The sequence below is a fragment of the Sceloporus undulatus genome, chromosome 2 (genome assembly GCF_019175285.1).
Source record: "Sceloporus undulatus isolate JIND9_A2432 ecotype Alabama chromosome 2, SceUnd_v1.1, whole genome shotgun sequence".
In the NCBI taxonomy this organism is placed as follows: domain Eukaryota; kingdom Metazoa; phylum Chordata; class Lepidosauria; order Squamata; family Phrynosomatidae; genus Sceloporus; species Sceloporus undulatus.
Genome location: NC_056523.1, coordinates 126,513,269 through 126,538,036, shown reverse-complemented (window position 1 = coordinate 126,538,036; position 24,768 = coordinate 126,513,269). Strand labels below are relative to the sequence as shown.

Genomic DNA, 24,768 nt, shown 5'->3' with positions numbered 1-24,768 from the left:
ATATTTATATTCCACTCTTCAGCCAAAAGGCTATCACAGCGCTTACAAATTGTTAATTAGACATTTCCCTGCCCTTAGGCTTACAGTCTAAAGAGACAAGACACAAAAGGAGAAGGGGATGGCAGTGGGGAAGGGGGAAATTCCAGCAAAATCTGTGCATTAGGAGGGCTGACTGTAGTTCATAGTACAGATACAGGTTGAGTATCCTTTATGAAATGCTTGGGACTAGAAGTGTTTTGCATTTTGGATTTTGCAATATTTGCATATACAAAATGAGATATCTTGGAGATGGGACTCAATTCTAAACATGACATTCATTTGTATTTTGTAGACACCTTAAACACATAGCCTGGAGGTAACTTTATACACAATAGTTTTGATACTTTTATACATTAAACAAAGTTTGTAAACCACCAAAAAGCAAAAGTGTCATTATCTCAGCCACACGTGTGCATCCTTTTGGATTTTGGAGTATTTAGGATTTTGGAATTCTTGATAAGAGATACACAACCTGTATAAAGAAAATGGGCATTCTGGAAGAATACAAGCCAGTGGAAGTGATGTCTGCTTAATCTACTCTAAGTGCAATTTAGAAAGATTCAAAGCAGTTACCATGCTTTGAGAACAAGTTTTTGATCACAGCGCTGAGCTGTCTCAAACTAGAGTTGTAGTTTGAGAGTGTGTAAGGTCTCAATGCCTTATGGTTGCATATTGAAAAGGGAAACTAATAACCATTTTTCTGTGGGCACTTGGAGCCAGGCGAAATGCAAAGATTGATGCAAAGTGAGGTGGATGGATTCAGTCCAAATCAACTGAGACAGTTATTCTTGTGTAGAAGAAATTATACCTGGAATTGTAGTATGTTTGGTGCCTGATAGTCTTTTGGAAACACTGTGAGAATTCTGCTAATTACTTATGAATACCATAACTATATGTTAGATCAAGGTTATGAGCAACCCAAAAGTAGACGATGAACCTTCATGTGGGCATGACAGTCTGTGGGAGAAGGCTGCTGAGAAGGTCAGCAACTTGTTTCAGCACCACAATGTACCATAGAATAGGGGACTGCAGTTACAGCTTACAATTACTTCACTCTTGTGTACTAATATAATGGAATGATCACAGTGTGTAATTTGACAACTGTGTAAGTTGTACTACAGTATCATCTTAAAGTAGATTGTGTAAACTGTACCTTCTCTGAATAATACACCAAGTTGTACTATTTACATGATGGGACTGTTTTGCCAGTAAAATGTAATACATGTTTGAACCTGTGGCTGAGCGGGGAACCTGGTGATGTTGAGTGCATTTAGTCAGTTTTCTCTAAAAGCCCATTTCTCCCATCCTTAATATCCAGAAGCAAAGTTTATTTTGGATTACCATAGAGGGTAAAATGTTAGCTTACTAAGATCAAGACGTTAAATTCATCCTGTGCTGCTTCCAAGAAATGAGGTCTTGCAGCACAGAGTACAGTGGTGTTCATCAGAAGGAAGATAAATTGCTGTGTTTTTCCTCTAAAGGAGATGGTTTCTAAAAATAGATCATGCTGGAGCTCCTGCGAACAAAAGAATTCCTAAGATCCACCTCTGCCATTGTCCTTCTCTAGTTCTACTTTTGCTGTTTTCTCTGAACAGCTGCATGGTTTCAGAATTTAGCTTTCTTTGTACCTTCATACTGATAGAAATTCTCCATCTTCCCTCCCTGCTATTGAAATTAGCCCATAGTATCTAGTTTCCCTGAACAAATAGGACCCTGCTGTTTGTTCACTGAGAGATCAATTTCATTTTTTCCTGTTATGCCAAATACCTCTTTAAGAATGTGCTTTCAAATAGGTCATTCTTTAAAACCTGCTAGGGTTTTCATCAGTCTTCAAACAGAAACAGAGTCACTCCATGACTTGGTTTTAAATCGATGTATAATTAAAATTCATAAGTAGTGAATTTTTGACATGTTGAAACAGAGGATTTTTTTGGGGGGAAGATGACACTTGTTCATGAGAAGCTTGCATTCAAATTATATCATGGCTATGTCTTGAATAAAAGGGTGAGAATGAAGATTGGTATGTCATGTCTACAGTAGTAGGAATTACTTGAAGACGAGTGAATGTGCCCATTAAAACATCTCTTTCTTATTTTCCTCTTGGGACAGATTCTGAAAAAAAAAGTGGCATGGGTTTTCCCCCCCTAGAGTGTTTTCATTTCTGTGTGGAGGCTTCAGTTTTGGATGTCTGGCTATGTGTGTGTTAATTTGCCTTAAAGTTGTCTGTTGATTTGCTGCAACCTCATGAATGTCATACAGTTATCTTAGGCAAAGTATATTCAGAGGAGGTTTGCTATTATGTTTCATTGAAATACAGTACCTAACACATGCAAAATCCCCAGGTAACCAACCAACCTCCCTCCCAATCTCCAAAATAGTTTTACAGTCTGTATTTTTAAAATCTTTGTGTTTTGTTTCATATAGAGAGGGATAAACATATGAATGTATACAATTTAAAAAACAACAACATCTAGCCCACTTAAAGTATGAGGGAAGGGACAATGTTGATGATTAATCTATCCTTTGAACTTGTATTTGAAATATATTTTAGTTACCGTGTAGAAATTTCAGTTCTCAACATTATTGAGAGCTGAAGCTTCAACAATATGAAATGACTGAAAGGCAGGGTCATATCATTAAAATGTTAAATCTGTCTTTGTCTTGAGATGATGTATGTAGCTATATTTCCTCTGTTTTATAGTGTGAGTGAACATTGCATAGAATTATCATTCTTGCCTGCAGCTATTAGCGAAAAATATCTTGATTATCCTTTTCTTCCACTTGTATTTATTGCACTACACATGTAACCAATTCTTCATGTAGCTGTGGATGTTCTGCAATTTCTGGTACTGTACTTCCCATCTGTGAAGACATTCAGATATAGGAAGGTACAACACAACATTTGCAAAATTGTTTGTGCATGTTTAAACTGTCTTTCAGCTGAGACCAGATACACCTGTCCCATGTTCTCCACTTCCTAGCATCTTGTTCATGTACTTTCTTGCTTTCTCTCCATTTATAGCTATATGTTGGATATACAGAAAAGCATGCCAGTAAGATGGTGTTGTTCTTCTTGTCTGCACCTTTACGGCTGTAGGTGGAACTCAATAAATCTTCTACTGAATTAGGTCATGATTATAGTAGAGATTGACGCCAGTGAGGTTTCTCCCTAAAATTTAAATTTCAGCTTCACAGGAGAATTTTTCTTGGGACTGTAATGAGGAGGAAAGGTTTAGTTTAAAGGTGGGTAAAGTGTAGCCTTTGGTCCCTTCCATATTTGCTCCAGAATGCCTCTAAATGCACTTTAGGGGCTTTGGAGGGCAATTCCACCAAATTTGAAGGCCTCCTGTACCAATTTATGCCCAGGAGAGGTCTTCTTTTTAAAAAAGATAAAAATGCCCCCATACCCCTTTGGGGACACAACTGAGACACAAAACGGCTTACAAATTTAAAAAAAAAATACAATTAAAACATACAAAAGTGGGGATTAAAATAGAATTAAAGTAATACTGTATTAAAAATAGAATGCTATTTAAAATATAAAAGTGCTTAAAATAATACATATTAAAGCAGTTAACAATACTAAAACGTTAAACTAATAAAAATAAAACTACGTACAGATGCTTAAACCTTCAAATCCAGCACCGCAGAGCATTAAGAGCCCAACCTCAACTGACTAAAGCCCTGGGGCACAAAAAGGTTTTAATTGCCACCAAACCAACCTGAGAAGGTGATGGGACAGAGAGGAGGGCCTTCTTGGTGGCTGCTCCCACACTTTGGAACTCTCTCCCCAAAGAGGCTAGGATGGCCCAGTCCTGTTGTTCTTCCATCGGCAATTAAAACCTTTTTGTGCCCCAGGGCTTTATCACACTGGGAGACATTCTTCAGATAGCCTGGACTCAAGCCATATAGGGCTTTTGTGCTCAGTGTTATGGAATCCTGGGATTTGCAGTTTGTTGTGACACCAGAGTGCTCTGACAGAGAAGGCTAAATATCTGTGAGATCCAACAACCTTCACCAATAATCTCCAACAGCAACTTGCTTAAAAGCAGTGAAGTTTATTGAGATATGAATGAAAGTGATCAGACAGACTTTTTAGTGAACTCTGAAACACAAATCTCAAGCCTCAAGTTAAAAGCACTCTTGGCTGGCCCCCACCTTTTTTACTCTCCCGCCTTCTACTCCCCACCTCTCTCCCTCCTGTTTGCTTCCCAGGCTAGAGAAAGCAGGTTGACCTTGAAGAAGCTCTGCAGATGTCTCCTACTAATTAAACAGTGCATTCCAAACCTAGGCATCTATCCCGCCAAAGCATCCCAACCCCCCTTAGCAAAGCAAGCTGGCAGAACTACAGTCTAAAGCCATTGCAATAATATGAACAGTAACTATAGTGGATGAGAATATTGATTAGCAATTGGCTTTGGAGTTCTGACAATATCTCATAAAACTACAGTTCCCAGAATTCCATAGCACTGAGCCATGGCAGTTAAAATGGTGTCAGACAGTGCCCTCCCTCCGTAACTGTCATCCTTGGGCCTGTGAGGGAGAGAACAGGCTAGCCTGAAGAGACAGTATTCTTGGCTGTATATTATATTGTAACATGTTTAAAATGTATATTCCCTTTGAACTTGTAAACCGCTTTGATCTCCCAGGAAAAGTGGTATAGAAATAAATATATTATTATTATTATTATTATTATTATTATTATTATTATTATTATTTCTGCAGTGCAGATGCAGCCAGAGTGAGAGACAAAGGAGTATGCTTTCCCCCCCCCAATTTGAGCCTGTAGCTTGTTTTAAGAGTAAACCCAAAATGTTGTACCTGAGAAATTCTGTCTCCACATTGCTAAAATTTGATGAGAACTAATTCATTTAAAAAAATAATTAATAACCAATTTTAAAGAACAGTGATTAAATTTTGCATCTTGAAATTTAGAGTTCTGGAGTTTTTTTTCTTTTCCACTCCCCCGTTATTCTCTGCAGGCTCTGGAAAGTGTAATCTTTCTAATAGCTCAGGAAGGTGAATAAGTATATATAGTCATAACTACATGTCTCTATTTATGTGTGTTGTGCAAGCTGAACTATGTGTCTATATAAAATGTCATGCAGACTTCTAAAAGTCTAGTATGCAAGGTGCTTCTACCTCTGAGAGGACAGACAAGGCAACTCACTATGATTATAACAGTCACCTGGCCAGAATGTTGTGTAAGAGCTGCTTCTCACTTTATATTTCATTTTTGAGGGGGTATCTTGAACAAAACCTAGTAAGAACAAATAATTTGACTTCACTTATTTGACTTCTTCTTATGGTTTCTTGGGCATGCTTCATTTCAAATTTATCTTTTTTATTTTAAACTGCTTTAAAAAAAATAATAAACTGCTTAACTGCAAGAATGATTATATATCAAATTGTTGATGCTCAGGATTAAATTGTGTGGGTTAGAAATCCCACACTAATTGAAAACCGCCCCCAGGAAGGCACACAAGCAGGATGGGTTTATCTGCTTGGAAAGCTTTATAGCTTTAAAATTACAGGATTGTAAATTACACTGGAACTCCATCAGTCTGCACAGTCAGGCCTGTGATGTCACCTTTTCTCCCTTGCAGATGAGCCCAGTCCTTCTCCTCTTGACGTTCCTACCATAACAGGTCGCAGGAAGGAATCCTGGTAAGTATTGAAATTTCTGGAGGAAGAATTACTATGTTGGGCATTTTTAATCTCTATGGGCCAGTTCCCAAGGTCTTTCATTTGTACTGGAACATCAAGCTTAGTATAATACCATTCAGTGTAACATGTGTGCCTTCACCCATGTAATCCTTCCTGGAAAATTTCCCTAGCCTCTCTTTGAATTGGGTCATGCCCAAGTCAGTCATGTTTGCTCTTCAAGTCATTGAATCAGTTTGAAAAAACATATTCCTTATACTTGATCACTGATCCTAGGCATCTTTATCTAGAATTCACTTCTGTGGGTATTACTGAGATTTGTGAGAAAGGTACAGAGCAGAGGCAGGCAACCCATTGTCCTCCAAATGTTGTTGGTTGTAGCTCCCATAATTTGAGAACCACTGGTCTAGATAAGCACTGTGGTAGTTGAGGAGGTAGATTAATCCTTTCTTCCTTGTACCATTTTCTTACCTAAAAATATCCCACTACTATTTTCCCTAAAAACTTTGTTTGCTGAAACCTGGCAAGAGATGGTGATTATGGAATCTATGAAGGGACAATGGAAGTGTTAAATAGAAAAAGTGTTATCTAGCTATGAATAGTGGGAAACATAACAAAACATTTAGTAATGCATTCAAAGAGGGCTTATAAATTGGCTTATATCCATGGAAGCTCATGTGAAAATAAAAACCAGTTAATCTTAAAAGTGCTGCCACATTTCTCACCCCTTCCCACTTCCTTTTTATATTGCAAGAGACTTAACATGGCTACTTGTTTGAAAACTTTCCATTTACATCATGCAAAAGTAGAATGGGCACTGAAGAGACATTTCTGCAAAAGGATAAGTCAAAAAGTAGTTGTTTTCAGTTGGCTGAGCCTTCAGTGTTGCATCTCCTGCTGTGGCCAGGAACAATGGTTCTTCCAGAACTGATGCTAGTTGTATTGTTGCGAGAAGCATGCAGGGAGATGTGAGCAGACATTGGGAATAAACAAGCACATCAGTTTTCCACACATCTGCTAAGACAAATGCATGATCTTATCTGTGATTTTAAGCAATAATATCTTCATAATCCATGATTATAAACAAGTGTGTCCTTTTTAAAGTTGCAGTTAAATAAATGTTAGCTAATATGTTTTGATTGTTCTCATTTCAGCAGCAAGACAGAACACCGGTTAAAATTCAGGAAAGGCTGTTACAAAGCAGATTCAAGAAGATCAGCAGATCAAAGAAGCATGACTGTTTTGTGGGATGGCTCTACACAGGAGACAGTGGGTAGTGTCTCCAAAGAAGAAAGCACTTTAGAAAGACTCCCTGGTTTGAAGGATTCAGAGAGCACTAAGGAAGTTGCATGGCAAAATCCTTCTTACTCAAAGGAACCCACTTCTGCAGTGGAATCTAACATTATGAAAACTGTGCAAATGAATACTGATGATCTAGAAGGGGAGCTTGAGCACCTAAAACCTGGCATGGCAGCTGGGGAAGCTTCACCACCACTGGCTGATGCACATACTGTTAGTGGGGATGAACGATTCCATAGCAATGAACCAAAGCAGCTAGACTCTTTCAGCAAAGAGCACTTAGACAGAAGGCAAGAGATGGAAAAGAAGGGCTTTCAGAGATTTGACTGGCTTTCTGAGCACAATGAAGGGCTTGATCCTCTCTACAGAAATATAAATAAGCCAGCAGATGTAGCAACAAACCTTTCTGTCAAAGGACAGTCGGCTCGAGAAGCTTCTTTGTTGGCTCTGCCAGTATTTAGAAGAATGCTAAATCCTCATCTAAGTAAAGCTAAGACTGCTGAAAGTGCACCCTCCCCCAGGATGGGGCAGGCAATGGACTCTGATTTAGGTGATGTAAATTCTGTCAACACAGCTGAGTGGGCATTGCAGGCATCAGGGGTTCAAACCACTACGGACCTGGCTGTCCGTAAACATACTTGGAGCATTAGGGGCAGAGATACTGTGGAACATGTTCCTCTGAGGTCTGCAGATTCTCCTTCCTGCAGTACCTATGATGATAAGTCGAGGCCATATTCATGCAATCTCCTGCTGGAGGAGCAGGGGAAAGATGATGTAGGCCAGGAGGAGGACCCCACTGTATACACATGTATTGAGTGCAGCATCTATTTTAAGATGAAGGAACATTTGATGGATCACATGCTTCAGCATAACAGAGGACTAGGTCTGGATCAAAGCAGAGAGGGTGCTGGAGATCAGTGTCAGTTGACCTGTAATGAATGTGGATGGGCTTTTGGGGACATTGTTTCTCTAGAGCAGCACAGGAGACTCCATCAGGAGTCGCGAGAAAAAATCATTGAGGAAATTCAGAAGCTGAATGAATTTCCAGATGAAGGCCGTGATGCTAGGCTACAGTGCCCAAAATGTGTGTTTGGAACGAACTCCTCTAAGGTGTTTGTCCAGCATGCAAAAATGCATGTCAGGGAGAGGAAAGACCAAGGCTTGAAACATGTGAACTTGTTTGGTAATTCTGGTGGTAGTGAACCAAGAGACAGCTCCATGCACAACATATACAGACACTTCAGGCCAAATGAGCATTCATCTCAAATGGCACACGTGCACAGTAGCAACAAAGGTCATAGCACTTGCATGCTTTGCAGCTTTCCTGCCCCGAATGATAATATTTTAAAAGAACACATGAAATATACTCATTCACACTTGCCCTGGAACACAGAGACTTTTGAAGCAGATATGAACCAGCCTGGAACTAGTAAGGATACCTACAGCCCTACCGGGTCCAGTCAATTTTCAGAAAGTGATTATTTGAATAAAGCAGACAGACTCTTTCCCCATTCTCACTGTGAGATCATTTCCCCCTATGACTCTCCCCCTGCCTTTCCAGGGGGCCATCAGAGACTTAATAAAAGCAATGGCACTAATAAAAAAGAAATTCCAAAGCCTGGCTTTCGGGCCAGGAAACGAGCTCCCTATAGCTCCTCACAGAAGATCTTGGAGATGTCCTCTCTTACCTCAACAAATGCTTATTCTCCACATGGTCTAAAAGAAATGAGGAATAAAAGCACAGTGCTGTCACTTGATTCTGAGAGGGAGAGCGCCAAAAGCCATCCAGGTGTGTTAGAAGAACTCCATCACAAGTGGTTACCCATAAATGATGTTAGGAGTATGGAAGAAGAATTCCCCTTAGCAACAGAAATACAGTTAGCAGAGAATAGATACTTCAGGCCCTTTGCTATTCCTCAGTCTGCCTTGGACCTCAAAAGGACTTTCATGGGCACTTTGAAGGCAATAGATTTTTCAGTAGCCTCAGCAGGACAGCAGCACCAGTTACGTCAGATGGTTCCTATTGTTATTGTTGAGGAAATTTATCTTTATCGCAGAAAGGTGAAACGACCCAAGATGAAAACTCTCAAGAAAAAGGTGTTGCCTTCCTCCCGAGAGTTTGGCATGGATGAGTCCCTTCCCTTAGGTGTCTTCCTATTAGATTCCTCTCTAGAAGGATCTCTAGAACTGGGTGACCTTCTGGATGCAGATTCGCCGATGTTGAAGAATGAGGAGAGGAAATGCCCATACTGTCCTGACAGGTTCCACAATGGGATTGGCCTAGCCAATCACGTGCGGGGCCACCTGAACAGGGTGGGTGTGAGCTACAATGTCCGTCACTTCATCTCTGCAGAAGAAGTGAAAGCTATTGAGCAAAAATTTTCCTTCCAAAAGAAGAAGAAAAAAGGTAGTATGTATTCAATTTATATATTTTTGCCATTTTTAAAATATTTTTTATTCTTTTGAAGATGGGTATGTATGTTCCCCTATATTTTCTCTCACAAGCAAATACTACAGGTTCCTGGTGATGGCTGTTACGGTGTTGTGTGTTTAATCACATTATCTAGAGGGTGGCATATGGATGTATTTATTTGCATGTGCTTTGTGATTTATCATGACACTGATTGTTGTTCGTTTTGTTTTGTTTTTACAGTTGCAAACTTTGATCCGAGTACTTTCAGTTTAATGAGATGTGAATTCTGTGGGGCAGGCTTTGACACACGTGCAGGCTTATCCAGCCATGCCAGGGCCCACTTGAGGGATTTTGGTATCACCAACTGGGAGCTTACCATTTCACCAATTAACATCTTGAAGGAGCTATTGGCCAATTCTTCAGAACATCCTATGCTTCAATCTGCACTAGGAACTGATCCTTCATCTCCAAATCAAGACAGAGAGATGCTTGGCTTTAGGCCCTGCAAAAGCACAACCCCTTTATCTGAATGCAGCTTTTCACAATCACCTTTCTCCCCATTCCCTCCTTCCTGGGGAGATGAGCCCATGCAGTCCTTCAGAGATGGTAAGCAGTTTTTAAACTTTACATGCATCCGGGAAATAGTGCTAATAAAAAAATAAGCATTCTGGGTCCTTTACTCTCTTTGATAATAACCTTTACAAAATAACATGATTAAAATGATAGTGTTTGGTGTAAAGATAAACAGAAATACATTTTCTCCCCTATGAGTAAAATGTAGAATTCATGTCTTTCCTAGGAGCCCACTAAGTGGTAGACCTTAATGTGCCAGTGGGAGGATCTACCACTGCACCAGCTATCCAATTCATGTCTAATGAAGAGGCAGCGAAATCCTTCCTGATTGTTACAAGCTGGCTAAAACAAAGAAGGGAGGCAGCATGGAAAATTATAAAGAAAATCTATCTAAAGAGATAGATTTAGTTAAGTTAAAGGTTAGTCCCTTGACATGAATGTCTAGTTGTAACTGACTGTAGGGGGCAGTGCTCATCTCCATTTCTAAGCCGAAGAGCCAGCTAGGTTGACAGAAGCTGGGACTAGTGATAGGAGCTCACCCCATCATGCAGCACCTGGGCTTCAAACTGCCAACCTTACAATCATCAGAACTGGTGTCTTAAGCACTAAGCCAAGACTCTGGGAAAGGCAGGCTTCTGTGGAAGGTGGTGGTGAAGACCGGGCCCTGCAGAGTGTAACACAGGTGAGAAGGATAGAATCCAGCTTCTTGTCCTTGGCATCAGGATATTGGGCCCAGTTTTTAAGTGACCAGTGGCACTGTAATGTCCAAATCAGAAAGTGGCATTTATTCTCCCTGTAGTTTATAAATTATATATCATGTATATAACATAACATGTTTTCTCCAGTCATTGCACCAAGCATGCCTCAAAACTGATACTTATTTAGAAGGGAAAAATAAAATCCCATGATGTCATGTCCTTGGCTGAATGTGATATATCGTGTTTCAGCCAGCCTATTCTGATTTTGGTTGTTTTGTTCACAACAGTGACAATTTACAATCTTAACATTAGATTTTTGTCTATGGTGCTTGTCTGCCCTGGCATATTTCTGAGGATTTCAGATTGACAGAGCTTCCATGTGACAGAGTTGGACTACAGTCATGAGAAATAACAGAATTCACTGACATTACTTCACAGTTTAAGTATGAGCCATGTATGTGTTCACAGCTTTAAAAGGATAGATATTTTCATTCATCATACCATTCCCAGTACCATCATAACTTTGTATTGTACATATATGTTTAGAAAACAAGCTTGTTTCTATACCAGCAGCGTTAAGTCAATGTGAAGTCTGAACCTCACTGGAATCATGGGGCACCATTTGACATACTCTTTAGAAAATGACTCATGTCTTACCTATAATTCCAACAGAAGGACAGTTAGCAACTATTCCTACCTTGTGGCTTTGGGAATGAAGGAAGAATGTTTGTAATCTTTTCACCTGCTTCTGCATTGATGTGTACTCCCCATCCCACTGCTGTTAGAATGCCTTTCCTCTGAGTAATTGTTGTACAGTTTGCACCACTGACATTGAGAGCCAGTGCAGTGCAGTGGTTTGAGTGTTGAACTACAGCTGTGGAGACCAGGATTCGATTCCCAGCTTGGCCATAAAATTCACTAGGTGACCTGGGGCAAGTCATAGCCCCTCAGCCTCAGGGGAAGGCAATGACAACCCCCCTCTGAACAAATCTTGTCAAGAAAACACCATGGGAGATTCAACTTAGGGTTGCCGCAAGTCAGAAACAACTTGAAGGTACACAACAACAAAACACCTATCATTAAAGGTTTCAGATATGATACTGACATATATACAGTATAATATGTAATGATATAAGAGCAAGAGAAAATAATCTAATTTGTGGCCTATACTAGCATGTGTGTTAGTGGCTTTTTGGCACTCTGTATGCAAGACATTTCAGCACTTTGCTAAAGGGCTACTTAATTGCTTCAGGGTATACTTGACCAGTCTGGCAAGGTTCATTTGTTCAATATAAAAAGGCATTGTTTCTGAGGCAGCTAGGGAATGTCTAAGGCTACCACCATGGCATTGTGGTTCCCTTTACAAAGGGGCAGGCAGCTAGATGTCCTCATGGAAAGGTTGTAAATGTACTCTCAATAGATTACATTCTTTTATGCTGTCAGTCATCCTTTGTATTATTTATTTACTTACTTAGGCGGGATACAAACCGCCGCTTTGCAGCGGTCTGCTGCCACCGCCGGTTAGTCCGCGGGGGAGCCGGAGCCTCCACATGGCGCGGCTCCCCTGCGGACCGAAAAAGAAGCTCCAAAATGGAGCTTCTTTTGGAGTCGCGTTTGCAACGTAGCGAGGCGCCAGGGGTGCACTCGCTACGTCACAAAGGACGCGACGCGTACGGACGCTCAGTGTCCGATACGCAAAGATGGCGCCGGCCATGTAGAAGGGCCGGCGCCATTTTGTACGGACAGAGTCCGTATGAGGCCCAGGGGCGTCTAGAAGAGACGCCCCTTTTTTAAAATGGGACGTCCTCCGGACGTCCCAAATGCCGGTTTGTAACCGGCCACAGAGTACTTTTACCCTGTTCTTCAGCCACAGATGCTCTCAGAGTGGCTTAAAGGTAAAAGGTAAAGGTTTCCCCTTTGACAAGATGGTCTAGTCATGTCTGACTGTAGGCTGTGGTGCTCATCTCTGTTACTAAGCCGAGGGAGCCAGCATTGTCAAAGACGACTCCATGGTCATGTGGTCAGAATGACTAAAATGGAACACTGTTACCTTCCCTTAAAAGTGGTGCCTATTTATCTAATTGCACTTTTTACATTTTTTCAAACTGCTAGGTTGGCAGAAGCTGGGATTAGTGACAGGAGCTAACTTCATCATGCAGCACTTGGGTCTTCAACTTCAGTGTAAAGCAGTCCTATGAATGAGAGACTTCCAAGTCACCCTATCATCAACAGCCCTACTCAGGTCTTGCAGACTCAGGGATGTGACTTCCTTGATTGAGTCTATCTGTCTGTAATGCAGTCCTCCTCTTTTCCTTCTGCCTTCTCTTTTACCAAGCATTATTGGCCTGTTACAGACAGCAAGGAGTTGGACTGGATGGCCCTTGTGGTCTCTTCCAACTCTTCAATTCTATGATTCTATGATTCTATGCTGATCTGCCCACCTTGCGATAGTCAGAGTCAGCATCTTAACCGCTAAACCACTTTATCCCAATCAGAGTGATTTATAGATTGTTAATTTGACAGTTTCCTGCCCTCAGGCTTACAATCTAAAAAGAAAAGGAGAAGGGAATGGCAGTGGGAAAGGGGATCAAGTTTAGCAGATACTGCTAGTTCTTCTCTCCCTCCAAGGCCAGGATGGTAGCAGTTAAGATGGAAGGAGGGCCTTCAGTCTTCCTCTGGGCCTAGAGATGATTGAACTGTGCCTGCCTCTTCTGCTCTCTGAGGCCATGATGGTAGCAGTTAAGATGGAGAGAGGGCCTTTCAGCTTCCTCAGGGGCTAGGCATGGTGGAGCTGTGCCTGTCTCTCCTTCTCTTCCTCCGAGGCCAGGGTGGTAGCAGTTAAGAAGGAGGGGGGCAACTTGAAGTGTAGCCTATACTGGAAGGTTGAAATGTGAATTGGTATACAATAATGCTGTAAATACTGTAGCTTCATATTACTGTAACTTATTTACAGCATTATTTATTGTGCAAGATCTGTCTGTGCAAGATCCTTTAATAAGTATTGTTGTTCTGTGGCTTCAAGTCGTTTCTGACTTATGGTGAACCTAAGGTGTCCATATCATGGGGTTTTCTTGGCAAGTGCTGTTCAGAAGAGGCTTGCACTTGCCTTCCCCTGAGGCTGAGAGGTTGTGACTTGCCCAAGGTTACCCAGTGGGTTTCATAGATGAGCTGGTAATTGAACCCATTTCCAGAGTCATAGTCTAGCATTCAAACACCACACCACACTGGCTCTAAGGATGCTAAATATGAAATAGCAGAATCAAAGGAATTTTGCAAACATTGCTTGACTGTGAAATATAGCAACATTGAATGATTGCCTCTGAGAATGGCTCTTGATGCATCTCTAAAATTAAACTTCTGTGGCTTTATGAGCTGTACTTTTTAAAATCTGCAAATGGATCTCTTCACACAAACTATGGAGAAAACTATGAAAAATCTACAGTTAGCTTTGAATAATGAAGATAGTTCATTATTAGTTAGCCGTGGATCAACAATTGTCTGAAGCCTAAATATATGGGATCCTCAGTATTGTTGTTAACTGGTGTCAAGTTGACTTCAGTGTATGAGAGACTTCCAAGTCACCCTATCATCAACAGCCCTACTCAGGTCTTGCAGACTCAGGGATGTGACTTCCTTGATTGAGTCTATCTGTCTGTAACGCAGTCCTCCTCTTTTCCTTCTGCCTTCTCTTTTACCAAGCATTATTGGCCTGTTACAGGCCATTGTCTTTTCTAGTGAGTCATGTCTTCTCATGATATGGTCAAAGTACGACACTCTCAGTTTAATCATCTTTACTTCTAGGGGAGAGTTCAGGCTTGATTTGCTCTAGGACCCATTATTTGTTTTTTTAGCAGTCCACTGTAGAATTTTTATCCAGTACCATATTTCAAATGAGTTGGGTTTCTTCCTATCAGCATTCTCCATTGTCCAGTTTTCAGAACCATACATAGAAACTGGAAATATGATGGAATGGACAATCCTAATTTTATTCTTCAATTATGTATCTTTACACTTCAGGATCTTGTCTAGTTCCCTCATAGCTGCATTCCAAGTCTTAGTCTTGTAATTTCTTGATTGCACCCTCCATTCTGATTAATGATTGAGTCAAGGTATGGAAAACCTTGAACTGCTTAAGTGTCTTCATTATCTACTTTAAAGTCATTTAAATCATCTGTAGTCATTTTTGTTTTCTTAATTTTCAACTGTTATTTTCCTTTGCACTTTCTCCTTTGCTTTTCTTCAGTAATCATTCCAAGTCTTTGCTATTTTCTGCTAGCAGTATGATGTCATTTGCATCTTAATTTGTTGATGCTCCTTCCTACAGTTTTCATGCCTTCTTCCTTTGTGTCTAGTCAACAATTGTCTGATGTAGGATACATTTAGTGTACAAGTTAAACAGATAGGGTGATAAAATGCAGCCTTGCCTGACCTCTTTGCCAATCGGAAACAATTCCATTTCTCCATATACTGTCCTGATGGTACTTTCTTCTCTTGAGTACAGGTCAATCAAATGTTGTGGCACAGCCATTTCTTTAAGGGTGATCTATAGTTTTACATGAACTATGCGTTCAAAAGCTTTGCTTTAATCTATATAGCACAGGCTGATTTTCCTTTCAAACAGTTTTATGTGCTCCATTATCCAACATATGTTTACAATATGATTCCTCATGACCCTTTCTTTCCTGAACCCAGCTTGGACATCTAGCGTTTCTAGGTCCATATATGGTAAAGGTTTTTGTTGTAGAATTTGGAGCATCCCATTTCTTGCATAGGAAATTAATGCAGTGGTCCTGTGGTTATTGCAATTCCTTGTGTCCTCTTTCCAATCTGTATTTCCAATCTGTGGGCCATTCTTTTGAATCCCATAATTTTTGACAGATTTTTGTCAGAATAAGAGTAGATTCTGTCTCCATAGAGTGAAGCAGCTTTGCTACTACATCATCTGTTCCTGGTAATTTATTTTTCCCAAGTGCTCTGAGGGCAGCTTCCATGTCACCTTCTGAAATTATAGGTTCGTCTTCAAATGGCTCTTCCTTGAATGAGTCTGTCAACTTTTCATCTTTTATATAGTTCTTCAGTGTATTGTTTACATCATCTTGGTATTTCTACTTAGTCATGTAATGTGCTCTCCTGTTGATCGTTGAGCATTCCCACATTTGGGTTAGATTTCCATTTGATTTATTGGTTCTTACGAAGGAGGTCTTTTGGTCTTCCTTTTTTACTGTCATCTTTTATTTTCTGCATTTATTATAATAATAGTTCTCCATCTCTCTGTACACAAGTCTTTGAATTTGGGGTTTGATTCCCATGGTCAGGAATAGTAAAAGAGAAGGGAGTTCAGGACTAATGGGAGTTTCTCAAAAGGGAGGTACTGAAGGCACAATTTCAAACAGTTCCAATGAGGAGGGGAAATGGATGGTGTCTCAGAAAGCCAGAATGGATAATAAAAGAACTTTCAACGGAGCTAAGTTTTAAACAGAGCATGTATAAGAAATGGAAAAAGGGGGAAATCACAAAAGAGGAATTCAAATAAATAGCTAGCATGTGTAGGGGTAAAGTCAGAAAAGCTAAAGTGCAGAATGAGTACAGGCTTGCTAGAGAGGTTAAGAACAGTACATGTGAAAGGGATCTAGGAGTCCTAGTAGACCACAAGTTGAACATGAGTCAACAGTGTGATGCAGCAGCTAAAAAGCCAATGCAATTCTAGGCTGCATCAATATAAGTATAGTGGGAGGAGCCCTGCTGCCGCAGTGGTTAAAAGCCAGTACTGTAGCCACAAGGTTGTGAGTTTGATCCTGGGAGCTCCAAGATTGACTCAGCCTTCCATCCTTTCGTAGGCTGGTAAAAGGAGTACCCACCTGGTTGGGGGCAATTAGCTTACAGATTGTAAACCACTTAGAGAGTGCTGAGATCACTGATAAGTGGTATAGAAATAGTGTCACTCTATTCTGCTTTAGTCAGGCCTCACCTGGAATACTGTGTCCAGTTCTGTGCACCACAATTCAAAAAAGATGTTGACAAATTGGAGCATGTCCAGAGGAGGGTGACCAAAATTGTGAACGGTCTGGAAATAATGCTCTATGGGGAGAGATTTAGGAAGCTAGGTATGTTTAGCCTGGAGAAGAGAGGGTTAAGAGGTGATATGATAGCCCTTTTTTCTGCTGCTCCAGAGACTAGGACCCAGAGCAATGGATGCAAATTACAGGAAAAGAGATTCCACCTCATCGTTAGGAAAGACAGTAAGAGCTGTTCGACAGTGGGACACACTCCCTCAGAGGGTGGAGGAGTCTTCTTTGGAGGTTTTTAAACAGAGGCTTAGATGCCCATCTGTCGGGGTGCTTTGATTCTGTGTTCCTAGCAGATGGTTGCTTCCAACTCTGTAATTCTATGATTCTATATCTGTCCCGTTTTACTTTTTCCTTTTCCTCTGTCCTTAACTGCTTGAAGAATTTCATCTGTAATCCACTTTGGTTCGTCTTTCTTTTTGGCTGCAAATACTTAGTACTTTTTTGGATTCTTCCCTCACAATGTCCCTAGCTTCAGTTCAGAGTTCTTCTGGCTCCCAGTCAATTAGGCTTAATAGTGATATACAGATAGATAGATAGATAGATAGATAGATAGATAGATAGATAGATAGAGATATTTAAAGATATATAATCTTTAAATTCTACAATGATGTTGTTCAGGTTGCATCTTGGCACAATGGTTTGTTTAGTGCTTTACTCTTTTTGATAGTAGCAGTTCTTGGTCTGTGCCATAATCTGCTCCTGGTCTTGTTTATTTCAGAGAAAATGGGGCATCTCCATCTTCTGCTTCCATTTATGTTGTCTATTTGATTTCTTTATTGGCCATCAAGTGATTCCATTTATATAGTTGCTTCTTTGGTTGCTTGAAGAATGTGTTTGTGATTAACTAATGGTTGGCTTCACAAAATTCATTCAGATTCCCCTGCCTCATTTCTTGATGCTAGACCAAATTTTCCTACAATCTGATTTCCCCCCCTACTTTTGCATTCCAATCACCTGTGATTAACCACAAGTCTTGTTTTGGTGTGTGATCAATTTCCTCCTGGACTCCAGCACAGAATCTTACAAATTATTCTGCCTCTGTAGTTGGAGCATAAATCTGAATTATTGTTTTATTGATGAGTGTTCTCTGAAGTCTTATTGATATGATTCTTTCAAACGTTGAATTACATCCTTTAACTGCTTTTGCTGCATCTCTCCACACTATTAATGCCACCCCATTTCTTCTTAGATTTTCATTTCCTGAGATCCTTTGTAATATATATCTGTCAGTTGATGAGAGGGAACCATTATCATAGAATCATAGAATCATAGAGACCACAAGGGCCATCCAGTCCAACCCCCTGCCATGCAGGAACTCTCAAAGCATCCCCGACAGATGGCCATCCAGCCTCTGTTTAAAGACCTCCATGGAAGGAGACTCCACCACACTCCAAGGGAGTTTGTTCCACTGTAGAACAGCCCTTACTGTCAGGAAGTTCCTCCTAATGTTGAGGTGGAATCTTTTTTCCTGGAGCTTGCATCCATTGTTCTGGGTCCTAGTGTCTGGAGCAGCAGAAAATAAGCTAGCTCCCTCCTCAGTATGACATCCCTTCAAATATTTAAGCAGGGCTATCATATAACCTCTTAACCTTAAACTTCTCTCCAGGATAAAAAGAAGCCATTGTTGAGCACCCTTTGGGTTCTGCCAGGCAACCAATTACAAATCCATGTAACAGTTACCTTGTGTAGCCCACATTTTACAAGCTTGTTTGCAAGAATTTCATGGGGAACCTTGTCAAAGGCCTTACTGAAATCAAGATATACTATATCCACAGCATTCCCTTCATCTACCAAGCTGGTAATTTTATCAAAGAAAGAGTTAAGATTTGTCTGGCATGACTTCTTTCTCTGAAACCCATGTTGACTTTTTGTGATTATGACATTGCCTTCTAGATGTTCACAGACTCTCTGTTTAATGATCTGCTCTAGAATCTTTCCTGGTATTGATGTCAGATTAACTGGATGATAATGGCTGGGAACCTCTTTTCCCCCTCTTTTTGAAGATGGGGACAACGTTTGCCCTCCTCCAATCTGTTGGGACTTCTCCTGTTCGTCAGGAGTTCCTAAAGATTATTGCCAATGGCTCCGATATTACATTTGCCAGTTCTTTTAATACTCTTGGATGTAGTTCATCTGGTCCTGGAGACTCATGTAGATTAACAAGGTATCCCTGTATTATCTCTTTGCTTATTCTGTGCTGAATTTGCCCTATTCTCTGCTCCATTATCCTCAGGTTGAGCACCCTTTTCCTTTTCTGAGAACACAGAGGCAAAGAAGGTGTTGAGTAATTCTACCTTTTCTCTGTGCCCTGTTAGCATTTTGTCATCTTTTCCATGTAGTGCCCTACCACTTCTTTATTCTTCCTTTTGCTGCGGACATATCCAAAAAAGTCCTTTTTATTGTTCTTAATAAAAATCGAATCGATTCTCTAGCTGCAATCTCCCAGAACAATCCCTTGTTTCCCTACTTCTCTGTGTGACATTCTTCCATCTGTCTGCCTCCTGTGTATGTGAAGTGACCTTCTCCTCCCCAGCAACTTCCTCTGTGTGGTCCCCGTTCTTTCCATTCTGTCCAGGAAATCCTCTTGCTCCCTAATATGCTGAAGTGTAGCTATTCTGGACTCCAGCTGCTGGACTTTCTCCTCCAAGAGTAGTACCAACTTGCACTTGGTGCATGTGAAGTTCTCCACATCTGTAGGTAAGAAGACAAACATCCCACATTGTGAGTTGCTTTCAAAAAAGAAATGTAGCCACAAAACTATCATAGCTCACTCAGGCTTTCGATTTAGCAAAAGTAATGTGTAGTGAAAAACAGTAGGAAGTATTTTAAAAAAAAAACTCTGGAAGAGGCATTGCAATATTCAGACACTGCCAACATCACTATGGTATAAAAAAGTAGAACCACCAACAGCTGCAATTTTCACTGTTTTCCATTGATGAAAATAATACATGGGATAGTTAGTTCTTGATTGATTGAAAAATAATCATGCTGACTACACAGCTGTAAAAGTTCTAGAGCATGATGAGAAGCAACAGAGAATTTTAATTCTACTTGGTTGATATGTACAGAAAAACAGCATCAGGAAATCTACATTTTGTTTCTCAGCCTGCTCAAATTGTTACTATTCATGAATTGAGGATCTGGTAAGCTGTTATTTGGCAAAAATTCTGCATAATTAAATTCTACAAATGAATTATAGTGATACAATTTCATTAAAAAGACATAACACCCACCCACCCACCCCACTCCAAATGGTGCTCCTTCATTTCTACTTCCCAGTCTCAAACCCAAAACTTCTGTTTTTGAAAAACAGGAAATCTCCAGAAAGGTTTTGAACATAACTTGGAAAAAAATTGTAATCAGTGTTCTCTTTTTTGCCCTATGTATGAGTACTCCCCCCTCCCCCCAGGTAGTAATTCTTCAGCAGAATGTAGGATTACAACAGAGGATAAAGGATCTCTGTTGGGGCCAATTTTACTGTCTGTATCTGTAAACAGTGTGGGGTTCAGGCTGTACTTTACACACATTTGTGCAGCTGCATGGTAAAATAATGCAAGCAAGGAAATACCAGGAAAGATTCTAGAGCAGATCATTAAACAGAGAGTCTGGGAACATCTAGAAGGCAATTCCATAGTCACAAAAAGTCAACATGGGTTTCAGAGAAACAAGTCATGCCGGACTAATCTGATCTCTTTTTTTGACAAAATTACCAGCTTGATAGATGAAGGGAATGCTGTGGATATATTATATCTTGATTTCAGTAAGGCCTTTGGCAAAGTTCCCCATGAAATTCTTGCAAACAAACTAGTGGAATGTGGGCTACACAAAGTAACTATTACATGGATTTATAATTGGTTGACTGGCAGAACCCAAAGGGTGCTCAACAATGGCTCCTTTTCATCCTGGAGAGAAGTGACCAGTGGGGTCCCACAGGGGTCTGTCCTGGGCTCAGTGCTATTCAACAACTTTATCAATGACTTGGATTACAGAATTGGGGGCATACTTATCAAATTTGCAGATGACACCAAATTAGGAGTAGCTAATACCCCAGAGGAAAGGATCAACATTCAAAATGTCCTGAATAGACTAGAAAGCTGGGCCAAAGCTAACAAGTTGAAATTCAACACGGAGAAATGTAAGGTATTGCACTTAGGGCGGAAATATGAAATGAACAGATATAGGATGGGTGACACCTGGCTGAACGAGACAATGTGTGAAAGGGATCTAGGAGTCCAAGTAGACCACAAGTTGAACATGAGTCAACAGCGTGATGCGGCAGCTAAGAAGGCCAATCCAATTTTAGGCTGCATCAACAGAAGTATAGCATCTAGATCAAGGAAAGTAATAGTGCCACTCTATTTTGCTTTGGTCAGGTCCCACCTGGAATTCTGTGTCCAGTTCTGAGCACCACAATTAAAAAAGGATGTTGAGAAACTGGAGCGTGTCCAAAGGAGGGTGACTAAAATGGTGAAGGGTCTGGAAACCATGCCCTATGAGGAACGCCTTAGGGAGCTGGGCATGTTTAGCCTGGAGAAGAGAAGGTTAAGAGGTGATATGACAGCCCTGTTTAAATACTTGAAATGATGTCATCTTGAGGAGGGAGCAAGCTTGTTTTGTGCTGTTCCAGAGACTAGAACATGGAACAATGGATGCAAACTGCAGGAAAAGAGATTCCAGCTCAACATTAGGAGGAACTTCCTGACAGTAAGAGCTGTCTGACAGTGGAACACACTTCCTCAGAGAGTGATGGAGTCTCCCTCCTTAGAGGTCTTTAAACAGAGGCTGGATGGCCATCTGTCGTGTATACTTTGATTGAGAGTTCCTGCATGACAGGGGGTTGGATTGGATAGCCTTGTGGTCTCTTCCAACTCTGTGATTCTATGATTCTAAACCAGTAGTAAGTATAAACACAAATCTGACTGTGGTAATGAACATAATATATGTGCAGTGTCTCTGTAAAATTATTACTTGTAGTATGAATTCAAATCCTGTGTGCTGCTGCCCTATGGCATGCATATTCCAGCAATGACTAAAAGTCATGAGTTGTTGAAAAGCAGCCGGTTCATCGAAGCCGAAGACTTGCTCATTGCTACACAAGAAAGCCATATTGTTCATGTGTTGAGGATAAATAGCATTGGCTTCTAGAGTGACTACATTGAGAAATGAGGACAAATATCCAGGGTATGTTGGATTGCACTTGCTTATTTCCTTTTTTATTTAATCCAATAATAATAATTAAGGAACATGGATTGCGCTTGCTTATTTCCTTTTTTATTTAATTGAATAATAATAATAATTAAGGAACATGGATTTAGATGGCTTATGGTGCTTATGTATTATCAGATCTGAAATACAAGTGGAAATGTTACTGGTTTTGATTAGAAAGTGATTGATAATTTGTAGTCTTTGCAGGAATTAAGCTGTAAGTATGGATCTCAAAAAGTGTTTGGTTACTCTGGATGAAGAGGTATTGGGTATTGTGCATAGCCCAGACAGTCTCAGATCTGAGTATCTACCCATTATACCAGTATATGCTTTGATCCAGGTGCAGGAGGTGAAAGAGGACAGTAAAAATTATTAAACCAGTCATTCAGGAATTTGATAATCGGAGGCTGTATCTTCACAGGACTTTCTGGTGCTTCTCTTATCTGTGCTATAGACAGATATAGATTTCCTAAGAATCATAAACATAAACAGTGTTGTGTACCCAGGACATTAAAAGCTCTGCTGCTCTTTTGCAAGTACTCTTTAAATACAAAACACTCAAAGCACAAACCAGTTGAACAGGATGAGATGGCAGTATTTTCTGAAAGCAAAGATATTACTTTTTCTGAAAAAGATGGAATTGAAACCAGTGTTGGTAGAATGGAAAAGCATCAAGATGATGATGTGTCTGATAACTGTAAACAATGTTATCTTGTGAATGTACTTTCTGTGCATCACACACATGTAGTTTTGCACCTGCACAAACCATCATTTGAGAATCTTCAGACCTAAGCAATCAGGTGCGGACTTCTCTCCCTCAACTGCAGGCTAGCATCCTGCTGGGTAGTCTAACTCGAGGAGGCCCATTCAATAAATTACTGAATGGTGAACCAATACCCAGGTAAATTTCATTGATTCAGTGAGTCTACTTGTCAGCAACTCATCTGAGCCCTGTATCCAATGCTGGCATACAGCAGAGTAAAGTGGCAAATTCAGAAACGTGGTTCTCAGTCCTCAGTTGAGATAACAGCATCTGGATGTCTTCCAGGAACTGAAGAAATGAAGGAACCTCCAGGGACTCTCAGCAACCAATGCCAGGTTTCTGCTGATAAATGACCAGACAAGCCAAGTCTCCTGAAGTGCATTATTTACAGTGCTATAATACAGATCACAAACGAATACCAACTCTCCTACTACAACCCACAAAGCAATCACTGGAAGCTCCTGAGCTTATATAGCCTTCAGACCATGCGGTCTCCCAAACCCAGTGACTTCCTGTGTTACAGTCTGAAGTGTCCCCCTGTGCAATCCAGCTAGATGTTTCATCATCCAGACTTAGTGCATGCAGGCACCAGACTGAGGCTATGAGCATCAGCTGTGCTTGATCAGCCTTGTCCTTCTGCTGCTGGATGCTCATGGTCAGACACACACATACATCCAAGCATTTCCCAGTGTGCTGACTTTAACCCTCGACACTACTCTATCTATGATGAACAGGATTTACACAATAGTGGAGGGTGCTTCTAAGGCATGTTCCTGCCAATTACATTAAGCTCCTTATACCACTCTGCTGGTAATCACACTAGGGAACATCTTTACTTTTTTCTAAAGGGAAAAATCTTTGCTTTGTTGTTTTATTTTTCTCATTTTCCATTTCTTTATGTCTCTTCTGACTTGCAGTTTCATTTTCATCATGTTTGTCTGCAACAGGGCTTCTGGGTTGAAGGTCTTGTTCTGCAAACAAACTTGGTGTGACAGTAAACTACAGGTACTGGCCTTAGATGCCTGCTGGCCTTAGACAAGGGTCACAAGTCGGAAATGTGCACATTACACCAGTTTTTAATTGAGTAAGCAAGGCATAATTGTTCATCAAGTCTGAAAGACTTTTGTGAGAAGGCATTTAAGAAATCGAACTCGGTGGCAAAGACCAAGTCAGCTTGCCGTTCTTCAGTTTGTTCCCATAATATTATAGACATGGTGGGCAACCAGAAGGTACTGATTCAGCTTCCTTGTTCTTTCCATTGATACAGAATGTCCTTGCTGTTTCTTTAGCAGTGCTATTGGTTCAGTTTCACTTGACAGCAGCAGTAGCAGCAGCTTTGGTATGAACATCCTCAGCTGAAGTCTTGACTCTGAACCCATCTCCAACTCTGGAATGCTTAAACAAATGGTAATGGAGAAAGAAGTGGACAGAGGTGTTAGGATTAAAAAGAAATTGTCAAAGCATAGATCAGAATATTTGATTTCACTTGTTGCAGTTCTGTTGGTACTAGAACTCCTGCCACTCCAGCATCATTGTCCCTTCCTAGTTCTTGATCCCCATTACAGAAAGCTCATCAAACCATGGACCCACAGGGATGGAAGTGGTATTGGAGAATGGGTATACATCAAACAATAAAATCTGAGAGAAGTGTAGAAAGTCATGGTACAGAGAAGATCTAGCCCCTTGGAATAATGGCCAGCTTGCTGTATTCCCTTGGAGATCACCAAAATTACATTTTTGACTCAGGTTCTTGATGTCTGGGTCACACCTACTCTGGGTATAAAGAGTTGGGGCTCATCTCGAAGAGTTGCTGCACACCATCATCAGTCTCAATTTCCTTGTTGAACTCAGAATTGATAATCCTAATACTATGAGGATAGGCCACACTACAGGTAATTTTGTGACAACCCATGGAAGTATGATTACTGTAACCACAGAAGGGTGCATGGATCTCAGTTTTCAAGGCGTGATATGTTGATTTTTTGCTTTATCATCTGATACAATCTGATGTTTCCTCTCTTGTTGTAATTCTGTAGTTATGAGACT

At 40.5% G+C, this 24,768-nt stretch overlaps 1 protein-coding gene across 14 annotated transcripts in view; it reads left to right on the top strand.

Annotated features, from left to right (window-relative positions):
- The window catches only part of WIZ (WIZ zinc finger), a 111,898-nt gene that overhangs the window by 62,442 nt on the left and 24,688 nt on the right, over positions 1–24,768 (top strand). For 11 of the 14 annotated variants that reach the window (XM_042454625.1, XM_042454638.1, XM_042454633.1 and 8 more), the window contains exons 3-5: positions 5,646–5,706; positions 6,858–9,412; positions 9,656–10,021. In XM_042454625.1, the coding sequence (XP_042310559.1) occupies positions 5,646–5,706; positions 6,858–9,412; positions 9,656–10,021 (2,982 nt within the window). Of the gene's footprint in view, positions 1–2,908; positions 2,928–5,645; positions 5,707–6,857; positions 9,413–9,655; positions 10,022–24,768 lie in introns of those variants that run through there. The other 3 variants (XM_042454635.1, XM_042454628.1, XM_042454637.1) reach the window with 3 other exon arrangements.